We start from the raw sequence: 25729 nt of genomic DNA, 5'->3' as shown, positions 1-25729 counted from the left end.
CTGAGAGATGTGTAAAGGGCGTGTTTTAGTGACGTGCAGCGGAGCTTCAGGCTCGACTGTGGAAACCCTGCACTATTCTGGCCTCGGTGCTACTGGCCCGAGGCTATCAGCCCCCCCGGCCCGCTTTAAGCCCTGGCTCGCCTCGCACTGGCCCGACACTGGACATGCGGCTAACAATGAGATGCCTTTAACTTGAAACATTGACTGTTTACTCTTTTCCACCTTCTAGTGCTGCTTTTTAGCAGAACTGAATTGTGCTTGCATTATATATTTTCCTGTTTAATACTGTAAAGCAGACTTGATAGACTCTGTATTGTATTGACTGACTTGACTGGTCTGTGTCTCAGAGTGAGCTGAGCAGACTGACTCGAGCTCATCGTGAGCTGAAGGAGAGGTTTGAGGAGGAGCACCGTCAGATGGAGGAGCTGCAGCAGAGACGCAGTGAGTTAGAGGAGCAGAGGAGGAGCCAGGACCGAGTGTTAGAGCGACTGCAAGAGGAGGTGAGAGGAGGTGTGACCCCCGTCTGATGGAGGAGTCGCTCTGATCGCACTCATTCTGTGTGTGTGTGTGTGTGTGTGTAGATGAGCGCGGCGGTGACGGGGTCGGAGCAGGAGACGCTGAGGCTGCAGGAGGAGGTGGACGCGCTCAGAGATCAGAGCCAGAGAGAACTGGACACGCTACACACACAGCTACATGACACACACACACAACTACAGACACACACACATGCCACACAGGAGTATCAGAGAGAGGTGCGTGCACACACACAAACATACACACTGGCTCTGTTTGGTGTTTCTGTCATCAAATTTAAAGTGTGTGTGTGTGTTCAGCGGTGTATGTTGGAGGAGAAACTCTCTCGCTGTGAGTTTGATCTGAACGAGGCGGAACTGAAAACTCAGCAGCTGCAGAGGAGAATAAAAGAGCTGGAGGAGAAACAACAAACACACGATGACAGACACAGCAAACTCATGGAGGTACATACACACACACATCCTCAAACACACACACGATCAAACACGCACATTTAACACTCTCACACACACACACACACACACACACACACACACACACACACACATCCTCAAACACACACACAATCAAACACGCACATTTAACACTCACTCACACACACACACACACACACACACACACACTCACACACACACACACACACACACACACACACACACACATCCTCAAACACACACACAATCAAACACGCACATTTAACACTCACTCACACACACACACACACACACACACACACACACACACTCACACACACACACACACACACACACACACACACACACACACACACACACACACACACACACACACACACACACACACACACACTCACACACACACACACAGTATTCTGAACTTTAATCTCCAGTTAATTCAGAAAATCATGTGCTTAATGCGTGTGTGTGTGTCCAGGTGCGAGTGTGTGAGCTGGAGCGGAGTGTGTTAGAAGAGCGCAGCAGCTCAGACGCGCTCATGAAAAGACTGGAACGAGGACGAGAGCAGGTCTCACACACACACACACACACACACACACACCGGACAGACAACATCTCTCAGCTTGAATGTGTGTGTGTTTGATGTCTGCAGGTCATGACAGAAACTTTGTGTGTGTGTGTAAGTAGGTCGTGATTGTGGTCAGTGTCTAATGGACTGTGTGTGTTTCTGACCCGGTTTAAAGTACTCCAGTTCTCTGATTGTCTGGTTCTCTATTTCTGGGCTTCATTCAGCCGTATCTCATTAACTGCAGTCACTCAGTTTTGTTCCAGTCAAACACAAAGAAAGCACAGACACACTCAGAATAACACACACACACACACACACACATACACACATACAGGTGCTTCTCAATAAATTAGAATGTTGAGGAAAAGTTCATTTATTTCCGTAATTCAACTCAAATTGTGAAACTTGTGTATTAAATACATTGAAGTATTATAAAATTTAAGTCTTTGGTTCTTTTAATTTTGATGATTTTGGCTCACATTTAACTAAACCCACCAATTCACTATCTCAACAAATTAGAATAGTTCATAAAACCAATAAAAAAAACATGTTTAGTGAATTGTTGGTCTTCTGGAAAGTATGTTAATTTACTGTACATGTACTCAATACTTGGTAGGGACTCCTTGTGCTTTAATTACTGTCTCAGTTCAGCGTGTCATGGAGGTGATCAGTTTGTGGCACTGCTGAGGTGGTCTGAAGCCCAGGTTTCTTTAACAGTGGCCTTCAGCTCATCTGCATTGTTTGGTCTCTTGTTTCTCATCTTCTTCTTGACAATAGCCCATAGATTCTCTATGGGGTTCAGGTCTGGTGAGTTCTCTGGCCAGTCAAGCACACCAACATCATGGTCATTTAACCAACTTTTGGTGCTTTTGGCAGTGTGGGCAGGTGCCAAATCCTGTTGGAAAATGAAATCAGCATCTTCAAAAAGCTGGTCAGCAGAAGGAAGCATGAAGTGCTCCAAGATTTCTTGGTAAATGGGTGCAGTGAGTTTGGATTTCAAAAAACACATTGGACCAACACCAGCAGATGACATTGAACCCCAAATCATCACAGACTGTGGAAACTTAACACTGGACTTCAAGCAGCTTGGGCTATGAGCTTCTCCATCCTTCCTCCAGACTCTAGGAGCATGGTTTCCAAATGAAACACAAAACTTGCTCTCACCTGAAAAGAGGACTTTGAAACACTGGGCAACAGTCCAGTTCTTCTCCTTATCCCAGGTAAGATGCCTCTGAGGTTGTCTGTGGTTCAGTAAATCTCTTGACACGTCTGTGTGTGGTGCTCTTGATGCCTTGACCCCAGACTCAGTCCATTCCTTGTGAAGTTCACTCAAATTCTTGAACTGATTTTGCTTGACAATCCTCATAAGGCTGCGGTTCTCTCGGTTGCTTGTGCATCTTTTTCTTCCACACTTTTTCCTTCCAGTCAACTTTCTGTTAACATGCTTGGATACAGCACTCTGTAAACAGCCAGCTTCTTTGGCAGTGAATGTTTGTGTCTTACCCTCCTTGTGAAGGGTTTCAATGATTGTCTTCTGGACAACTGTCAGATCAGCAGTCTTCCCCATGATTGTGTAGCGTAGTGAACCAAACTGAGAGACCATTTTGAAGGCTCAGAAAACATTTGCAGGTGTTTTGAGTTGATTAGCTGATTGGTATGTGACCATATTCTAATTTGTTGAGAGTGAATTGGTGGGTTTCTGTTAAATGTGAGCAAAAATCATCATAATTAAAAGAACTACTTCAGTCTGTGTGCATTGAATTTATTTAGTATAGAAGTTTCACAATTTGAGTTGAATTACTGAAATAAATTAACTTTTCCTCAACATTCTAATTTATTGAGAAGCACCTGTACATACATCATGAGCAGTTTCATAAGGCCACAGATTAATGCATTCACATGAATAATGACAAGCACAGTTATGATATATGAATACTGTGGAGAGAACATGATGAATGCTCAATCCACAGAAATCGTGGATATATAAATGTATGTGTGTGTGTGTGTGTGTGTGTGTGTTAGTGTGTCAAGTCACCTTTATTTCTATATCGCTTTATACAATACTGTTTGTGTCAAAGCAGCTTTACGGTGTTAAACAGGAAAATAGGTTGTCAGTAATGCATGAAGACAATAACAGAGTCACTTTTCAGCTAAAGTCATTTCATTGATGATTCAGTGATGTCATCATCCAATTCAGCTCTCCTCCAATAGTGTCTGTCTCATCAGTCGAGCGTCCACAACTAAGCAAGCCAAAGGCGTGTCTGTGTGTGATATATAAACCCGATTCAAAAAGTTGGGACACTGTACAAATTGAGAATAAAAACAATCAATGATGTGCAAGTTTCAAATGTCAAAATTTTATTCAGAATACAACATAGATGACATATAAAATGTTTAAATTGAGAAAATGTATCATTTTAAGGGAAAAATAAGTTGATTTTAAATTTCATGGCATCAACACATCTCAAAAAAGTTGGGACAAGGCCATGTTTCCCACTGTGTGTCATCTTCTCTTCTTTTTATAACAGTCTGCAAACATCTGGGGAATGAGGAGACAAGTTGCTCAAGTTTAGGAATAGGAATGTTGTCCCATTCTTGTCTAATACAGGATAATACAGTTGCTCAACTGTCTTAGGTCTACTTTGACACATCTTCCTCTTTATGATGCACCAAATGTTTTCTATGGGTGAAAGATCTGGACTGCAGGCTGGCCATTTCAGTACCGGATCCTTCTTCTACGCAGCCATGATGTTGTAATTGATGCAGTATATGGTCAGGCATTGTCATGTTGGAAAATGCAAGGTCTTCCCTGAAAGAGAGACATCTGGATGGGAGCATATGTTGTTCTAGAACTTGGATATACCTTTCAGCATTGATGGAGCCTTTCCAGATGTGTAAGCTGTCCATGCCACACACACTCATGCAACCCCATACCATCAGAGATGCAGGCTTCTGAACTGAGTGCTGATAACAACTTGGCTTGTCCTTGTCCTCTTTAGTCCGGATGACATGGCAGCCCTGTTTTCCAAAAAGAACTTTAAATTTTGATTCGTCTGACCACAGAACAGTTTTCCACTTTGCCACAGTCCATTTTAAATGAGCCTTGGCTCAGAGAAAACGCCTGCGCTTCTGGATCATGTTTAGATACGGCTTCTTTTTTGACCTATAGAGTTTAAGCTGGCAACGGTGAATGGCACGGTGTTCTCAGACAATGTTTTCTAGAAGTATTCCTTAGCCCATGTTGTGATTTCCATTACAGTATCATTCCTGTATGTGATGCAGTGACGTCTAAGAGCTGAAGATCACGGGCATCCAGTATGGTTTTCCGGCCTTGACCCTTACACACAGAGATTGTTCCAGATTCTCTGAATCTTTGGATGATATTATGCACTGTAGATGATGATAACTTCAGACTCTTTGCAATTTTTCTCTGAGAAACTCCTTTCTGATATTGCTCCACTATTTTACACCGCAGCATTAGGGGAATTGGTGATCCTCTGCCCATCTTGACTTCTGAGAGACACTGCCAGTCTGAGAGACTCTTTTTATACCCAGTCATTTTCCCAATTGACCTAATAAGTTGCAAATTGGTCCTCCAGCTGTTCCTTATATATCCATTTAACTTTTCCGGCCTCTTATTTCTACCTGTCCCAACTTTTTTGTAATGTGTAGCTCTCATGAAATCCAAAATGAGCCAATATTTGTCATGACATTTCAAAATGTCTCACTTTCAACATCTGATATGTTATCTACATTCTATTGTGAATAAAATATAAGTTTATGAGATTTGTAAATTATTCCATTCCTTTTTTACTCACAATTTGTACAGTGTCCCAACTGTTTTGGAAACGGGTTTGTATATATATATATGTGTGTGTGTGTGTATATATGTCAGATGGAGCAGGTGAGAGCTGAAGTGCTGCAGGAACGAGCCACTCGACACGAGCTGGAATGTGACAAGATCCGTCTGGAGCGACAGGTGAACCGCTTCACTCACATGCATGACTATAAAAATCATTTAGTAAAAAAATCAAGCATTTCATTGAAATATATAATAGATCTCCAAACAGGGCTTTATGAGTTAATAATTAAATTGAATGTGAAATTAAATAAAAAGTAAAGTCAAATTAAACTGAAATCACAGTATATCTGTGCTGTGAGAGTTACATGCATGCAGGAACACAAGATGGGCTAAATTCACTTTATTTACACATTCAGACTTAGACTTTAGACTTTATTTGTCCCCATAGGGCAATTGGTTTTGCAGCAAGATAAACACAGAACAGTCACAGATGCACAAATACAATACAAAAACACATAAGAAATACTTAATGTAACAGGCCCTTGTTAAAGTAAAATCTGACAATTTCATAGTATAGCAACATTTCCATAACCATCCCCATTTCAGCAACAACCTCATCAAAAAAAAGCAATACTATACATATTATAATAATAATAACCCCATCACTATTTAATAGTTATAGTCTGTCTACTCTTCCGGGCTGAATTCATAAACAAGATGGCTCTCGGGACGAATGAATGCTTATATCTGTTATTCTTCACTGGAGGTAATCTGTACCGAGACCCGGAAGGCAATATCTGGAACTCAGAATGAAGGGGGTGGGAGCTATCAGAGATAACTGCGTTGGCCTTCCTAACTACCTGTCTATCATACAGGACAGACAGGCTACTCTGCTGGACACCTATAATTTTACTACTGACCTTCACTATATTGGAAAGGGCAGTTTTGGCCTTGACAGTGAGACTACCATACCAGCAAATTAATGAAAATGTTAAAACAGACTCAATGTAGGATTTATAAAAAAGGGTCATGAGAGTCTTATCAACACGGAATTTTGACAGTTTGCGAAGACAAAACAGTCTTTGTTGGCCTCTTTTGCAAAGCATTTCAGTGTTAGAGGTAAAAGTTAACTTATTGTTGATCGAACTGCCTAGATACTTGTACGTTTCTACGAATTCCACCATCTTCCCATTTATAATAGTGGGCTGTGGAGTTGATGACTTTTGCCTAAAATCAATCTGCATATCCTTTGTCTTTTCAACATTTAGTTGAAGGAATGCCCTATCACACCAAAGTGCAAAATCATCCACAACAGGACCATGGTCACTTTCCTCATTAGAGAGGAGACTGACAATAGCAGAGTTATCGGCAAATTTTAAAATATGTTTATTTTCATGCTTGCTGCGGCAATCGTCAGAATAAAGAATATAAAGGAGAGGTGAGAGGACACACCCCTGAGGAGACCCAGTGGATGATGACATCTCCTCAGACAAGCAACCATTCACCCTCACTCTCTGAGTTCTGTCGGTTAAAAAAATCAAGAATCCATCCCACAATATTAAAATCGAGGTCAAAGTTCTTTAAGAGCTTATCAACTAAAATATGTGGTTGGATTGTATTAAAAGCCGATAAAAAAATCAACAAATAAAATCCTTGCGTGTGTTTTACTACCTTCAAGATGTTTGAATAGTAAGTTTAACAAGGTAGTAGTGGCATCATCTACCCCTCGCTTCACATGATATCATTCACATGATATTCATCTTCTTTCTGAACAGATGTTTTAAGCAATTCACCAGTAATCTGCCAAAATTAAAGCCTGAGGATTTAAACTTTGAAATTAAGAATTTAAGTAATTTTGTCTAAAATGAAGTTATTATTATACTTATCATCAAATATTCATCATGTATTTTTTTTTAAGTGTGCATGTGAATGTGTCAATAAATGATTGAAATCTGAATGAAAATCTCAGGGGGCTTGAGGTGGATATTTTAGGTGTCAGGGGTTTGTTTTGAGCTCCTGGATCTGTTGTCCTGTAGAATAAGGATCTGCGGGGTCGTGTGGCGCAGCTGGAGGGATCTCAGCGCATCGGTCAGGATGCTGTGGTCTCCAAACTGCAGCTGCACCTGCAGGAGCTGGAGGAGAGGCTGCTGGGAGAGGAGAGGTGAGGAGACGCAGCAGATGCTCCTGATTCACAGGGTCTCCTGCTGCTCTGACTCTGTTCTCAGGGGGTGGTGTTAGCGCAGTGGATAAGACGCATGCCTGTGGTGTGGGAGACCCGGGTTCGAATCCACTGTGAACCGCCAGTGTGTCCCTGAGCAAGACACTTAACCCCTAGTTGCTCCAGAGGCGTGCGACCTCTGACATATATAGCAATTGTAAGTCGCTTTGGATAAAAGCGTCAGCTAAATGAATAAATGTAAATGTAAATGTAAATGTTCTCTGTCTGTTCTCAGAGAGAAGAGCGAGCTGCAGCAGATGAGCCGTAGACTGGAGCGCCGCATGAAGGAGCTGACGCTGCACCTGGAGGAGGAGAAGCTCTCGCTGCAGGACCAGAGAGATCAGGTGACCATCACATCTGTGCTGTGCTGCGGCCGAATATCAGAGTAGAAAAACCTTCCCCTCCCAGACCCAAACAACTGCAAATAATGACGACCTTCTTCAGGATTTTAATCTTGCTTTCCACATTCATACAGTTTTGTCCAATCACTAGGACCAATTTTTCCAAACTCTTCTCCCATTGAAGCACAATAAACTGAATCAGTTATCATTGCTTTGGCACAGAATGAATGAAAAAAATCTTTCAATCACATTAACTCTTTTCTCATTAACCCTTGTGGATTGTTCAAATTCACTACCCTTTCGAGTTGTTCGGGATGAAAACATCCACTCAATTAAACTGCTGTAAAAATGTATCAGAATCATATTTTTTTTTTTTTTTTTTTGCATAAATCTGTTAATCAACTTCAGTCCTGATCAAAACTACCAAATGTTTTTAAAAAATCCAAGATTTTAACTCTTTAATTGCCAAGTTCATAAATGATGTCACTGATTTGGGAAAAAAAAAAACACACAAAATGACTTATTTTCAATATAAAAGTAATTGTGGCTGGATTTTGTTTTTACTTTTTATAACAGTCTTGGGCATGTCAAAGTTTAGTAGCAACATTGGCTTTGATGCATTTTTAGTTTTTGTGCAACATTAGATTTAATTTTTTCTCCCTAATTAGTTGTTGGTGGCTGTTTTTGCCCCATTGACTTCCATTATAACGACATTTTTTGATTGCAAAGCCATGACACCATGTAATCATGCATTCTTGATTGTTTGTGGTTTTCCCTTTTGGGAAGAGGTAAAATTTGTTAATTTTACAGTTGATCACTAGGTGGGACCATTAACCCTTTAGATAGGCCTGTGCAAAAAAAGGGCTTAGTTTCTGGCTTGTATATGGAGTTATATGGAGTATAACAGCAAATTATAGTGTTTGTGTGTGAGATTCTTGATTGTTGGTGGTTTTCCTTGTTGGGAAGAGGTAACATTTGTCATTTTTACAGTTGATCACTAGGTGGGACCATTAACCATTTAGATAGGCCTGTGCAAAAAAAGCTTAGTTTCTGACTTGTATATGAAGCTATATGGAGTATAACAGCATATTATATTGAGTGTGTATGTGTGTGTGTGTGAGAAAGAGAGAGAGAGTGTGTGTGAGAGAGACCTTTGCGCACTTACCTTAATGTATTTCAGAAAATCACAATGTACACCTCAGCTCTTAGAACTACATGGAGTAAACAAAAGTGTATTTATGCACCTGCTGCCTTTTAATGGTGGTGAAAGTATTCGGTTGTTAAGTGATGACGTAAGAAGCGCTGTTTCCGGGTCCAGGCCTCAACTCGCTTCACTTGAGAATATGACCTCAGCAGCCGTTTCTGAGCACTGTTTATTCATATTGATAATTTAAGTTAAACGCTTTCAAACTTACGATATACACTACAGTCTCCGTGCTCACAGCGTCCCAAACACAAATAATTTTTAGAAATTTTTTTTATATTTATATTTTCATTGTCTGGCTATCTGGTACTTCGGTATGGAGTTAAAGGTTAATATTATAACTTTTTTTCGCTAGTATTCTATTACTTTGTGAGTTTATATTAGCACCTTTTGTTGTTTTCTCGTGGTAACTGATAGAGCGTTTGGACACGGAAGCGCTGCTACGTGACGTCAGACTTAATAAGCGAATAGACTAAACAAAAGCAAAGTACGTGGATTTAAACACTTGCATGCCATCGTGCTGGATATTTAATGGTGAGAAGAGCAGCAAGCAACACGAGAAACAGCTTGACTTGTACCAAAGTTTTAGAAATGATTATGTAGCGTGACCCCTCCAGGGAGCTGCAGCTTATTTGAAGTTGGTATTGCATTTTGGTTCATAATACATTATGTTCATAAATTTGATGCAAAGTAGATTTTTTTACAGGATTTTAAGGTTTTAAACTGGCTTTACCATCAAGAAAAGAGGAGCATTTCACATATAGGCCATCTGTACTTTTCACCATCAAAAGGAAGCAGGTGCATAAACGCACTTCTTTTTTTATTGTTTACTCCATGTAGTTCTGAGAGCATGAGGTGCATATTTTGATTTTTTCAAATACTGTACATCAAGGTAAGTGCACAAAGGTCTCTCTAACACCCTCTCTTTCTCTCTCTCTCTCTCTATCACACACACACACACACACTATAATTTGCTATTATACTCCATATAACTCCATACAAGCCAGAAACTATGCCTTTTTATGTACAGGCCTATCTAAAGGGTTAATGGTCCCACCTAGTGATCAACTGTAAAAAATAACAAATGTTACCTCTTCCCAGCCACCAACAACTAATTAGGGAGAAAAAATTTAAATCTAATGCTGCACAAAAACTGACAATGCATCAAAGTCAATCTTGTTACTAATCTTTGACATGCCCAAGACTGTGATAAAAGGTAAAAAAAATCCAGTCCACAATCACTTTTTATATTGAAAATATGTATTTTTGTGTGTTTTTTTCCCAAATCAGTGACATCATTTATGAACTTGGTAATTAAAAAGTTAAAATCTTGGATTTTTTTTTTTTAAATTTGGTAGTTTTGATCAGGACTGAGGTTGATTAATAGATTTATGCAAAAAAAAAATAGAAAAAATATTTATCTGATACATTTTTACAGCAGTTTAATTTAGTGGATGTTTTCAACATCCCGAAAGGGTAGTGCATTTGCCCACAGTGTACCGTTGAGTTTTTGAAAAATTTCAAAGCATTTTCCCAAAATATGGGTCAAAATAAGATTTGTCACCAAAAATCATTCCATTAGCTCAAACACAGAGAAAGTTGTGGCCAAAATAAGACTCAACTTTACCCCCTAGTGAACGAAAACGTCCCCAACAACCCACAAGGGTTAAAAAACAAAAAACACTAAGGGCCCTATTTTAACGATCTGAAACGCAAGTGTCAAAGCGCTAAGCGCAAGTAACTTTGTGGGCGGGTCTCGGCGCTGTTGCTATTTTCCCGGCGGGATAAACGGCTCTTGCGCCAGGCACAAATCTAAAATGGGTTGGTCTGAAGTAGCTTCATTATTCATAGGTGTGGTTTGGGCGTTACGTGAAATAAACCAATCAGAGCATCATCTCACATTCCCTTTAAGAGCAGGCGCGCTTGTTCTAAAGCAGATTTGCCAGACGCGCACCAGGAGCGGTTCACAGCCAAGGAGAGCAACGCTCTCGTCAGGGACGTTGGGGATGGAGAAACCCACCCAAAATAACTTCGGTAAAAAAAAAAAAATCTATCTATCTATCTATCTATCTATCTATCTATCTATCTATCTATCTATCTATCTATCTATCTATCTATCTATCTATCGTAATAATGTATGATTTGCAAAAATGATAACTGCTGCTTCTGTGTAGATGAGAGAATCGTGCGCGTTGTGCACATGCTACATTGATTATGGCCAAGCATGCGCCCTTAAAATAGCATATGAATAACATGCGCAACGCGCCACTGACTTTAAACAATTTTTTCCTGGTTAGTGGCGCAATTGTTTTCTAAACCGGCAAAAATAGCATGTAGGAACGTTTGCGCCGGAACACGCCTCCTTTTTTGCGCTGAACCGCCCAGGGAGCGCAAGTTCATTCCCTAGTTTAGCGACGTGCTTCTGTGGAGGGAAAAGCGCGCTTTGCCCGGGTGCAAAATAGGAATGACACATGCGTCGGTGTACAAAGTCAATTGCGCTGGGTCCAAGATAGGGCCCTAAATCTCCTCTATAAACCTACAGGCCAGTAGGTTTATAGAACTGACTAACTGTGTGTGTGTGTGTGTGTGACGCCCGTTTCACACAGACTCCGTCTGCAGTGCGTATGCGTTGCGTATTTTTTTACGCACCCATGTTAACGGCTTCCAGCGTTCACACTGCACGCGGTTGCGGTCCGTCAGTGCGTTCCAGGAGCAGTGCGTCTGCAGCAGTGCAGAGAACGTTGACGTACCGAGTCTATTTTTGCTGCGCTGCACGCGCTGAATTAAAGTGACAGCGCATTGTCCGCGGTAAAAATGAACATGGATTGACACGGAAATGCAGTCATTTCATAATAAATGTATACTAATTAAAGCCTAATGTGTTTCACACGAAACACATGGGTTTTGACTAGATTTAAAACAAGAAAAAGAGCAACTTTAGAGAAACAAGGCAACATTATATATGCACTTTTATAGAGGCAGAAAAAAAAGTTATTTAAGACCCATTGGATTGCGTGTAATAAAGATTTAAATGCAAAAGGCCCGAGAGTCGACTGTTTCTGTCAGTGGTGAGTTTTAATTTTAAATGTTTGTGATAGCCTAACAAGAAAAGTAGGCTAATGTTGTGTTTAAATGTGTTGCAGCTTGTTTCAGCAAACTATTATAAAAACCTATCAGTCAATAAATGTTGTGTTTTGTGGCTTAAACAGCCGCGGATCAGTAGCGGACTGCAAACGCGTCCTGTGTGAAAGCACATTGAGTCCGTGCTGCTTCAGCACCACATATGTAACGCACATGGACTGCATATGCACTGCAGATGGATTATATGTGAAACAGGCGTGAGAGAGAGTGTCCATGTGTTACAGCAAAAAGTAATACAGTCATAGCCAAACATATCGGCACCCTTGGTAAACATGATCGAAGAAGGCTGTGAAAATTAATCTGCATTGTTAATCCTTTTGATCTTTTATTTTAAAAATTCACAAAAATGTATCCTTTCATTGGATAATAAGAATTTAAAATGGGGGGAAATATCATTATGAAATAAATGTTTTTCTCTAATACACATTGGCCACAATTAACGGCACCCTTTTATTCAGTACTTTTTGAAAGTTTAACAGCTCTAAATGTTCTCCTATAATGCCTGATGAGGTTAGAGGTTTTTATCTCTATGTTCACCAAACCCATCTTGAGTGTTTGCTGCTAAAAAGCTCATTTTTAGTTTCATCTGATCATAGAAGCCAGTCCCATATGAAGTTCCAGTCATGTCTGAAAACTGAATATGCTTTAGTTTGGTTTTGGATGAGCTAGGATAATTTTTCTTAAAACTCACTTAAACAACATTTGGTGAGGTAAGTGCTGTTTGACAATTTGTTTTTAAGGTTTTCTGACCCGAGACTCAACTATTTTCTGCAGTTCTCCAGCTGTGATCCTTGGAGAGTCTTTAGCTACTCAAACTCTCCTTCTCACCACACATTTGGATGATATAGACACTCATCTTCTTTCAGGCAGTTTTGTAACATTTTATGTTGATTGGAAATTCTTAATTATTGCCCTGATGGTGAAAATGGGAATTTTCACTGCTCTAGCTCTTTTCTTAAAGCCACTTGTTATGACCCTGTGCTTCCTCATCTCGCCTGCTGGTGGCTGGATAACTTGGGAGTGTGTGGAGGATTGCACACCCCTGTTGAATAATATCCTCTAATTGTGCAGAGTATAAAGATGGGACTGATCCTCTCAATTTCACTTTCTCCAGGGGATTGGCAGTCCTCAGGAGAAGTCATCGACTCGAACCTTTGTTTTGTTGTAGCCTATCAACATGTCCTCACCATTTGGATTATTATTTAAATCCTAGACATTATGTTATATTATTTTGATATTGTATTATTTTGATACTTGAATAAAGAATCTTGCATTATTTTGCCTTTTTTATTTTTAAGGGTTATCGTGGGTAGAGAATTAATTCTCCGTAGGGGGTACGCTTTCGGACTTTCAGTTTAACTGATCGTCACAGAGTTCAGCGTTTAATGCCGCCCGAGCCCGGTACACCTTTGAAGACTAGGTAGGAATTAGTTATTAGTAATTAGAGTTTTTTGTAGTTAGGAGCTGGAGTTTCTCAGATCTATAAAGGTGAATCCATTCTAACAAAAAAAAAAAGTAAATTGCGTTAAGGTGTATAGTGCATTCTTCTCTTCGTGCTTGCATTGTGTTTTGACTTGTGGTCAAAGTCTTCGGAAGTTTTTTTGAATGAGTATAGGCTGCGTAATACACTGACGTAGTTTTTCTTCAAAGCAGTGGTTTATGGGAGTTGTACTTCTGGTAAACAGTGTCTCACGTGCGTGAGCTGGTTGTTTTGTTTATATTTTTGTAGTACACAAATGAACAGAATGTCTTGGGTGCTCAAAGATTTCTTTGTGTGCCCTTCAGAGTCTTTACTTGAGAGTTGTACAAAGGAGCAACTGGTGCAAATCGCCGAACGCTTCAGTATCGATCTTACTACTCAAGAGAAGAGGCTGAAGGAAACAATTGTGACTACTTTGAAGAAGAGATGTTCTGATACCCTTTCTCACTTCCTGATACCGATTCCGATACCTGGGCTCAGGGTATCGGCCGATACCGAGTACTGATCCGATGCCTGGATGTGTATCTGTATATACAGCTGTATATACTGTGTATATATATATATATAAACTTTATTACAGGCTCTAGACCCAACAACAAGACTAACAACATAACATAGAAGGAATAGATACATAAACACATAAAAACATACTTTGATTCATGAGAGTCTTAACAGGCACCCATACCAATGTTTCCACAAATATGATTGATATCTAACCGAGCTGCACCTAGGGCTTGTGAGCATCATTATAATACAGTTTTGAGACTCATCAAGTCGGGACATGAACTTAAACATTAGGTTCCTCAAGAGATCCTGTAAAGTGCTTAGCCCTCAGACACAAAAGAGCTTACTTGCACTGCTACTCCTGGGCTTTTCTAGCAGTATCCTCAGGCAGTCATTATATGCTACCTGAAGTTTGCGCATGGTCTCCTTTTTGTAGTTGACCCACAATGGGGCTGCATACATAGGGGTGCAATATGCACGAAACAATCTCACTTTCACATAATCAGAACAGTGATGGAATTTCCGGACTAATATGTTTGCTTGAACATACAACATTCGTCTCTGCCTATAAATATCTGCATCATCTTCCAACCTGTCAGTGATGATGTGCCCAAGATATTTCGTACAGTAAGATACACCGAGGGATTGCCCTGACAGGTAAAACATTGGAAAATTCAGCTTCTGATCCTCCTTGGTCCTACATATCAATACAACACTCTTTTTTGCATTGAACTTTACATCAAACTCAACCCCATACTCAGAGCATATACAGCTGCTGGAACCCAACAGTGCTGGGGGACATAATAGCCAAATCATCTGCATACATCAGATGGTTTAACAGAGTGTTCCCTATCAGACAACCTGTCTTACACTTCCCTAACTGTTTCGACAGGCTGTCCATGTATAGGTTGAACAGAGCTGGAGACAGAAGTCCCCCCTGCCGTACTCCATTGCCTACACTGAAGGGTGAGGATAGGCTGTTTCCCCATTTAACTTGCATATTTTGTTTGGCATACCAGTAAACCAGGATACGTAAGATGCATCCAGGCACACCCTTAAGCTTGAGTTTAGTAAAAAGCTTATGGTGATTTACCCTGTCAAATGCCTTGGAGGCATCAATAAACCCTAGAAATATTGTAGAACCCTGCCTTCTGTAGGATTCAACAGCTTCTTTCAAGGCATAGATACATAAATCTGTACTGTGCTTGGCCTTAAAACCAAATTGATTTTCTGTAGTATAAATGAACTCACTCAGTCTATCTAGTAGCATCTTTTCTAACACCTTTGAAAGAATGCTGGCTAAGGTGATGGGTCTATAGTTATCCAAACTCCCTATTTTACCTGCCTTATCCTTAATGACTGGCACTAATGTGACTGTCAACATGGCGTTTGGCAGTATGCCATGTGTCATCAGCCCTGTGAGGCAGATGGACAATAGAGCTGCTACCCTGGGGCTGGCTAACTTAAGGTGCTCCGCAGTGATGTTATCCCTGCCACTAGATTTGTTATCAGCTAGTTGCTCTATAACATGATAAACCTCGCTAGGAGTAAAATTAATCACTTCCTCCTTTAACTTGCCCACACAATAAGGCTCACTTTTAATACAATTAAACAGAGCTGCGTAGTGCAGCCTCCACTGCTCTGCTTTATTGTCTCCACCAGATACCCCTTCAATGTGGCATGGCACTACTGCTTTGGCCCTATTTGTAGCTTTTACCTCTTTCCAGAACTCAGTGACATTGTTACCAAGCTAATTTTCAGCCATAGAATGAGCTCTTAAGGCTTGCTCATGCTTCCCAACAAAGCACACTGCATATTTGTATCTAGCATTTGTAAGTTTCTTATGCTCTAATTCTGGCCCCTGTCTGGGTCTACCAGCTATAACCCAGGCTCTATGAGCTGTCTTAGCGGCTTCTTGATGGGCAGCTACTTACTTTGTCCAACCAGGCTTGGTATTCTTAACCTTTCTGGGGTTAATGTGTAGAGGTCTACTGGCCTCATATATAGCACTCACTATACTATTGTACATTTCACATAGGTCATTACAGTGAGTGTCATCATCACAGTTAATATTTGAACATAAAATAGCATCCATGGGTAGCTGTACTTCCCTTAAGAGAACATATGTCCTCCCACAATAAAACATGACATCCTCTTTAGATTGTTTAGCCCAATTCACTTTGACCCCATTGGTGCCATCTTCTGTCGATCTGCTGCAATCAGGTAGGTTATCAACATTTATCATCATAGAGACAGGTAAATGATCAGTGGTAGTCAACCCATACATAATTTCAACTGTTTCCAGACTATCATGAGCATCAGATGTACAGATTACATGATCCAGCCAGGATGTTTTATGCCATGCTTCACTGATGTAAGTATAACTATCTATAGGCAGAAATTTAATGCTGGAAAGAACCAGTTTACTGTCATGACAGAACTGCATCAAGTGCTGACCAAAGAGAGATTTGTCATGAGAGATTTCTGCATTTAAATCACCCATCACAAATATATTTGCATATGTACATTCCTTAATGTAAGAGTTTAAAATGCCAATCTGTTCATACATTCATCTTCATTTTTATAGCAATCATATGGGGTATAAACATTTAAATTGATAAAAACATTCATATCATGCATAACTTTAATTGCAATACACCAGTCCACCTCTAATCTAATAATACTGATCATTGGGTCACATTTCTTGCGCCACAGAATGGCCACACCTCCAGGTATTCTACCACATACCATTCTAGTGCTTAAATCCGTTGTGGACTCTCCTGCTCCATGGAAATCAATGTGGACAGAATTAAGTTAGTCAAGGTCCTGTTTGGCTAAAAATGTCTCTTGCAGGCGGAGAATGTCTGTGGTCTCCAGTAGCTGGTCAACAATAACACGATGCGCTCTGTCCCCAGCAGTCTGTCCTAGGCGCAAGCCTCGTGAGTTGTAAGACACCACTCTGACCACCATCACTGTGGCTAGCACTAGGCATCATGTACCCCAGCCCCCATTAAAGGCACATTCATCACTGCCATTGGCCCCCTTGTAGACCTGGGTTTGCGTGCTTCATAAAATCGGCGCACAAAAGTTCCTTCAGGCCACAGCTCTGGATTATACATTTCACCCACTTCTTTGCACTCTGCAGTTATTTTAAATGAACTGAACCGGCTTTGTAAAGTTTCTATCTTTTGACAATTTACATCACGCCCAAGTTTATCTTTCATGTAACTAGCCAGAGTCTCAGAGTCTAAATCAGGTGAGAATTTTGTTGCAAATACACCCACCAGCTTAGACTTAATGACTTGGATGTCTCCAGCAGAACCAGTCACAACAATGCCACCAGTTTTCTTACCTTTGGGAGGATGCAGATGAGGTTTGGCTTCAAATGAAGCATTATCGGGGACCTGTTTCCAACGGCTGTTGCTCCTCTTTTCCTGAACCAAGTTCCAGGGAGGGGTAGCGGCCACGTCACTCCATGTGACATGAGGGTCTCCCTTTGTGGCGCTGATTGGCCCGTCCAAGCCCAAGGCAGAACTCTCCACCTTCTGGCTTGAGTCTTTCTCACTGGTCTGGCCCTCCATGCCAAGAGTGGACGATCTCTGACTTGTTCCAGGCTTGTTGGTTTGGAAAATAGGCCCTCTCTCCAGATTTGGTCTAGGCTGTTCAATAGAACCCAGACATTGATTTATGTCTGCGGTGATAATCCGCAGATCATTACAGGTGTTTGCCTGCAAAGACACAGCCTGTTTCATGATAGTAATATCTCCACCTAGTTGTTCAATCTTCCCAAGCAAACAGGAAACATCAAGGCTGTTAAAAGTCACAGGTGGTAGTTCATCAAGATGGTGAGAAACAAACCGTGGAACATTTTCACCAGCTTCATTGAGAAGCCTTAGGCAATTCCTAACATTCTTTGAATCTTTTTGCAGCCCAGTATGACACACAAGCTTGCGAGTAGTACCTGGGCACAGTTCAAATAGCAGTTTGGTGGAGTTTGTAATCCATACTGATCCAAAATGGTCCACAGCCATCAAAACAATCTCATCCTGTTTCACAGTTTTGATCTTAATAGAAAGAAAGTTAAAAAACTCATCTTCCACAATGATTTTCCCTGTATCTGTGCGGTCGATTTCAGGTTTCATTCGAATTTTACTTCTGCCTGCAGCACCTCCACATGCAGCGGCGGCCAGTTTGGAAAAACAATTATATACTACTAGCCCTGTGTAAATTGCTAGAATTATTTTATGGTGTGCTTCAGACTTACCCCTTTATAAAACATGAACAAATACATGGTGAACTACTGTATTTATTACAGTATTTTTACTATCTGACATGAATTTGACAGTATTATTTATTTTCTTAAGCGAAAAAGAACTTCAAATGCAGCCAAAAATCTAACTCATCAAACTAAAAAAGGTATTTTAGTTTTTCAATATAACTGTATAAAAAACTGCAACCAATTAGTCTAGGAATATAAAAAATGTTATTAATCAGATAATCTCTTTACAACAAAACAAGCAACCATCTAGGCATAATTATTACTAATAGAGACGTATTATTATTACTATATAGAGACATAGTTAAATCTACTGTAGGCTACAACAGTAGCTTAATATATTGTCAATTTACTCGCGTTAAACCGAACATTTATTTTGATGGGTTGCCATGAAGATCTTTGAGTGTCTGTGTTTATGATATGACAGTTTTCTCAAATGAAACGGTAAATTCTCATGAAGTGACGGTTTATGCGTTCGTGTCCTCATATAGTGACACACGGCAGAGACTACAAAACAGCGAGCTCCTACGCATCTGCGCCCATCACCCACAGAGATGTAGAATTTGCAGGAGTAATATTTAAACAGTATTTTGCAGTTTAATATTCACAGACACTAGTATATATTCGGCCACAGTCTAGAGCCCTGCGCGACTGAATGCAGCTGCGGGTACAGAATATCCTCGGGAGTCTGTAACTTATTACCAGTACTACAGAGATGCTGGTATCATCACATTTTGAAATTTTCAGCACCAACTTGATAGTGAAGTGGCAGTACTTGTGGCATCCCTAGTCACCGTTTTACTGTCTGGTTGGTCAAGTCTGAAATACTGCTAAACAGTGGACATACTGCTATCCACTGATCTATAATATAAAAGCGGCTTAGATCAGTGCTGCTAACACATTTTCATTTCTTATTCGCTGCTCTAAACAGGGGTTGCTTGTGGCAACACAGCACAACTTCCTGTCTTTGCAATGCATTCTGAGCAGCGAAGAAGAACCGTGCAGCGGTTAGGCAAAGCTAGCGGTCATAACTAGGTCTTGTTTAAGAAAATGGTATTGGATTGGTATATGGGTTCATGTACTCGCCGATGCCAGAATTTGATGTGGTATCTGTGATATTTCCGATACTAGTATCGGAATCGGAACAACTCTACTTTGAAGCGATCACTCGTTGATAGAGGAGTTTTAGAGGTAAGCGCTGAGTTTATTGTTCCTAGTGAATCAACCTCCTGGTGAATTTCCAGATTTGTCTTTACAAGAGAAACAATTGTATTTAGATGCCGCAAAAATTCGTGCTGAGCGTGACGATCGCACTATGAAAGAGCAAGTGATGGAAAGAGAATTTGCAGAGAGAAAATTAGATCACCTGTTAGCTGTGCGAAGATTGGAGCTTGAGTTAGAGAAGGAAAGAGACGCGAGAGCGTTTCAGTTAAAAAAGTTGGAATTGGAGTTAGCAGTAAAAACAGCATAAGTTTCGCGAGTAGATTTGCCTCCTGTTTTACCACAGCATTCTGCTGTAGGTGAACCTGTGTTTGATGTTCATAGAAATATGAGATTAGTTCCGCCATTTTCTGAAAAGGAAATTGAGAAATATTTCTATCATTTTGAACGTGTTGCTTTATCCATGAAATGGCCGAAAGGCTCTTGGACTTTATTGTTACAGTGTGTTTTCACAGGTAAAGCACACCAGAGTTATTCAATCTGATCAGGGTTCAAATTTTATGTCTAAACAGTTCTCAAAAGCTCTGCGTCAGCTTCGAGTAAGCCACAATATTTCTAGTGCTTATCATCCACAGAGTCAAGGAGCTCTTGAAAGGTTTCATCAGACCTTGAAGTCTCTTTTAAGGTCATATTGTGTGGAGCTCGTTGCGGATTGAGAAGAAGGTCAACCGTGGATGTTACTAGCTATACGTGAGGTAATCCAAGAAAGTCTTGGTTTTAGCCCTAATGAACTGGTGTTTGGACATGTAGTACGAGGACCTACTGTTGTTCTAGCTGATGAGTGGCGAACGTCTAAACCTTCTGAAAATATTTCAGATTATGTGAGTGGATTTCGGCGTAGACTGTATGAGGCAAGAGCTATTGCTAGAAAGAAAATGAGTAGGTCTCAAACAAAAATGCAGCAACACTTTGACAGGAAAGCTAAGTTGAGAGAGTTTCAGGTGGGTGATCAGGTATTGGCCTTGCTGCCTCTTCCTGCTAACCCATTTCAAGCTAAATTTACAGGACCGTACAGTGTAGCTAAACGCCTTTCAGGTAATAATTATCTGTTGAATACTCCTGTCCGTAGGAGAAAAGTGCAAGTTTGTCACAGTAACTTGTGGAAGTATTATGTAGTGTCTGTTCCTTCTGTCTCTGTTAGTGTGGTAAATACTTGTGATTCTTCTAATCTAGAACGGTCTCCTCTCTATTCCAGCATAAGTGGCGATTCTTCAGAGAATGCTGATGAGGATGGGAATCTTTCTCAAGAAAAAGTAGATGGGCGACTTAACAACTCCGAGATGCTTACTGACCTGTCCTCTCATCTCTCTTATTTGACCGAGAAGGAGAGGAATGATGTCACTGAGTTAGTGATGTCATTTCCTTCTCTTTTCCTTGATGTCCCTGGTCGTACTTCTGCCATTGAACATGACATCGACGTAGGAACTTCATGTCCTGTTAAACAGAATGCCTATAGAGTTAATCATTTAAAATGAGATTTGCTAAAGCGAGAAGTGAACTATCTGCTTGCTCATAACTTGGCTGAACCTAGTTTTAGTTCATGGAGTTCTCCCTGCGTTTTAGTGAATAAATCCGATGGCTCATATCGATTTTGCACCGATTATCGAAAACTCAATGCTGTGACGAAACCAGACTGCTTCCCATTACCTCGTGTTGACGACTGTGTCGATCATGTTGGCTCAGCCCGATATGTTAGTAAGTTTGACCTTTTAAAGGGGTACTGGCAGGTGCCTTTACCTACTCATGCAAAAGAGTTATCTGCCTTCGTTACGCCCGATGCTTTCCTGCAGTACACGGTAATGCCTTTTGGGGTTCGTAACGCACCCCGCAACTTTCCAATGACTGGTAAACCGTATACTGTATGGAATGTCTGGATGTGAGGCATATCTTGATGTTGTTCTCTACAGTTCCTCCTGGTTTGAGCATATTGACCAGATAAAAGAACTCTTTTCCCGCTTAGCTAAGGCTAATCTTACGATCAACCTTGCGAAGTCTGAATTTGGAAAGGTGACCGTTGCGTATTTGGGTAAGATAGTGGGAAATGGATGTGTGAAAACTATTGAGACTAAGGTAGAAGCTATTTGTAGCTTCCGACCACTCGTCGTGAATTGCGACGATTTCTTGGCATAGTGGGATATTATAGGAGTTTTTGTGAGAATTTTGCTACTGTAGTCTCCCCTCTCACCGATTTAAGTCCGAAAATGTATTTTCAATGGTCTGAGACATGTCAGCAGGCTTTTGAAAATTGTAAAGCTCTACTGGCATGTGCCCCTGTTCTGACAGCCCCGAATTTTGAAAAGTCTTTTAGTCTTGCAATTGATGCTAGTGCTTGCGGTGCGGGTGCAGTTCTCTTGCAAGAGGATTCGAATGGGATTCAACATCCTGTTAGTTATGTTTCGAAGAAGTTTAACCGGCATCAACAGGTCTCCTCTACTATTGAGAAGGAACCCCTTGCCCTAGTGTTGGCTGTTCAGCATTTTAAGGTATATCTGGGGTCAATTGCGGTGCCAATCATCGTTTATACGGATCATAACCCTTTGGTTTTCTTGAATCGGATGAGCAATCAAAACCAACGACTTATGCGATGGAGTCTCATTTTACAACCCTTCCATTTAGAAATTAGACATGTAAGGGGAAAAGATAATTTTATTGCTGACGCCCTTTCCAGAGTGTTACATCGTGATGTCTGTGTTGCCTGTTTCTTTCTTTGCATTTCTAGGGCCCAGAGGTGTTAAAGAATGACATGGAGTAGAAGACGTTATATTTGGACAACTAGAACATTTTATTGTGGTAGTCTCTTGGTTGGTGCTTGACTTTCTCTTTCCTTTTTAGTTTTTGGATTCGTTGCCGAATCTTTCTGAAGAGGGAGGTGTTACGACCCTGTGCTTCCTCTTCTCGCCTGCTGGCGGGATGACTTGGGAGTGTGTGGAGGATTGCACACCCCTGTTGAATAATATCCTCTAAATGTGGAGAGTATAAAGATGGGACTGATCCTCTCAATTTCACTTTCTCCAGGGGATCGGCAGTCCTCAGGTGAAGCCATCGACTCGAACCTTTGTTTTGTTGTAGCCTATCAACATGTCCTCACCATTTGGATTATTATTTTACCTCTTAGCCTGCACCCCGACGCCCTCGTCCTGAACGCCCCTCAACTTGCACGTGTCAGTGTTTATGAATAGATTAAATGAAACAGGACAAATTTAATCTTGACAAACTATGTATCATTATAAAGATCTAAGCCTCAAGCATCGACGATAGATCGCTGTTTTTCAATGGAAAGCTTATAAAGACTGTATTTGCTACATTTGTTTAAGCAGTACACATAAAAACATGAGCAATGAAAACGCAGTACATACCAGATCCGTCGTAATAACGAGTCATAAACACATCCACAGCTGTAAATCCCGGGTAAGTTAGAAAGGTAAGTGTCCACTGAACGACATCTCATGGAGCACGTTTAGTCATAATTAGATCATAATTCCTTTGTTTACGTTTCAGTTCTTCAGCGACAGAACTCTTTGCGTCCATTATGGAATAACTCCCGGTCGAAAACTGCGTCTTGGTAGTAAAAAAACAGCATGGTTTTTCAACGTACAGTATCACAAACAGAATGAGACAATCCACCGGAAAAAAGAATGAATGAAAGATAGACGAAAGATAGAATATTTGAATTTTGGCACTCCCTCGTGATGCGCTCTGACGCACCGGTCAGCTGATGGAGGCGGAACTTATAGCGATCCCCTTTTTCTTTTTTTCTTTTCTTTTTCAACAGTTTTTATATATGTGAGAGTGTTTTATGTTGAATCTGAATGTATCTGCACAATTACCATCTGTTTGAGTGCAAATCAGCCCAAATCAGCTCGCTATTACTGTATGATCACGGCTATCAAAATGAACACGTCTATATGAATAGAAAGAGTGGATTATTTAGTTTATTGCACATTTGTGTTATTACCATCTGTATAAGTCGCCATCAGCACATCAGCACTTATTTGCATCGTAATTCATTGTAAATGCTGCATTTCTAGCAATCTCAGGATTTTCTGTAATTGGCAAACAAAGTTAAATCTTTTTTTATTTTTCTTGTTATTCTTATTTTTCTTACTCAAATTATTCTTTTTGTATTTTTCTAGTGCTCAAATAAATCACTTATATGATGTCTAAGTTTCTGTCTAGTGTTTCTATAATTGAAAAAAACTATGCAGTGGTATGTTTACTGACTAAATAGTTTGTAGAAGCCTTCAATTATATTTAGGGCCCGAGCACCGAGGTGCGTTTCTAGGTACGAAATCAGAATCCAAACAGGAAGTCAGTTATTTAGAATGTTCACTGCAAAATTGGTGTTGTTTTTGGCATTTTCAGGGGTTGTACTTTAACGAACTCCTCCTAGAGATTTATTCAGATCAACATCAAACTTGGTCAGTTAAATCTAAAGGCCTTTGCGAAGTTAAATTGGGAAGATCTTGAGATTTCGTTAGAGGGAGTGTCCATGGTGGCCTGACAAATTTCGATGTTTCGCCATGAAAAAGGAAGTTGCTGTAACTCAGACATACAATGTCAATCTGCCCCAAACATCGCATGTTAGATAAGACTTCTGCCCTTAACAGATCTACATGCCCATATTCAATTATAGTCATAGCGCCACCTGCTGGCAACAGGAAGTGACATATTTTACGCTGAGACAAACTACTCCTAGAAAATTTTTGACATTAATGTATTTTTGTGGTCAGTCTAATCTAAAGGCCTGTGTAATGTTAAATTGTGGCAATCTTGAGTTTTTGTTAAAGAGCGTGTCCATGGCAAAAATGACAAAATTTGATGTCTCGCCACAGCAAGAGAAGTTGTTGTAACTCAGGCATAAAATGTTTGATCTTCCCCAAACTTCACATGTTCGATAAGAGTGCAGCCCTGAACACATCTGAAGGCCAATATTCCATTATAATGATGGCGCCACCTGCTGGCAACAGGAAGATTGGCACATATATGGAATAAACATTGATATATTCTACTTATATTTATGAGTTTAAACGCATATTTCTCACCGTTCACCTATTTACTAAAGCCACTCGCTGCCGGTGAGCCCGGGTGCGAGGGCCCGTTCATCGCTGCTTGCAGCTTTAATTATTATTATTATTATTATTATTATTATTATTCTTCTCTAAGATGAATCGCATTTTTGAGAGCCTAAACATGCTCGAAAAGTCATGAAACTTTGCACACACCTCAGAACTGGCGAAAATTTACGTCTGCTATGGGTTTCAGAAGTGGGTGTGGCAAAATGGCTCGACAGCGCCACCTATACACGTTCAACGGTGTGCGCCTCGAGCTACGTTTCACGTACATGTATGAAAATTGGTATACACATGTATCTCTCCAATACCTACAAAAAAGTCTCTTGGAGCAAAATCCGAAACCCAACAGGAAGTCGGTTATTTTTAATTTTATGAGCAAATTTTGTGTCATTTTTGTCATTTTCATGCGTTGTATTTTAACGAACTCCTCCTAGAGATTAATTCAGATCAACACCAAAGTTGGTATGCCTAATCTAAAGGCCTTTGCGATGTTAAATTGCGAAGATTTTGAGTTTTCGTTAAAGGGCGTGTCCGTGGCGGCCTGGCGAATTTCGATGATTCGCCATGAAAAATGAAGTTGCTACATTGGCCACAATTAACGGCACCCTTTTATTCAGTACTTTTTGAAAGTTTAACAGCTCTAAATGTTCTCCTATAATGCCTGATGAGATTAGAGGTTTTTATCTCTATGTTCACCAAACCCATCTTGAGTGTTTGCTGCTAAAAAGCTCATTTTTAGTTTCATCTGATCATAGAAGCCAGTCCCATATGAAGTTCCAGTCATGTCTGAAAACTGAATATGCTTTAGTTTGGTTTTGGATGAGCTAGGATAATTTTTCTTAAAACTCACTTAAACAACATTTGGTGAGGTAAGTGCTGTTTGACAATTTGTTTTTAAGGTTTTCTGACCCGAGACTCAACTATTTTCTGCAGT

At 40.4% G+C, this 25729-nt stretch overlaps 1 protein-coding gene across 1 annotated transcript in view; it reads left to right on the top strand.

Annotated features, from left to right (window-relative positions):
- The window catches only part of LOC132133380 (cingulin-like protein 1), a 76396-nt gene that overhangs the window by 23545 nt on the left and 27122 nt on the right, over positions 1-25729 (top strand). Inside the window, exons 10-16 of the mRNA XM_059546168.1 lie at positions 348-500; positions 582-752; positions 834-977; positions 1447-1536; positions 5432-5515; positions 7375-7499; positions 7792-7900. Coding sequence (XP_059402151.1) covers positions 348-500; positions 582-752; positions 834-977; positions 1447-1536; positions 5432-5515; positions 7375-7499; positions 7792-7900 — 876 coding nt within the window. The remainder of the gene's footprint in view (positions 1-347; positions 501-581; positions 753-833; positions 978-1446; positions 1537-5431; positions 5516-7374; positions 7500-7791; positions 7901-25729) is intronic.

Source organism: Carassius carassius, chromosome 50 (genome assembly GCF_963082965.1).
Source record: "Carassius carassius chromosome 50, fCarCar2.1, whole genome shotgun sequence".
NCBI lineage: Eukaryota > Metazoa > Chordata > Actinopteri > Cypriniformes > Cyprinidae > Carassius > Carassius carassius.
This window is presented reverse-complemented; position numbering and strand designations above follow the sequence as displayed.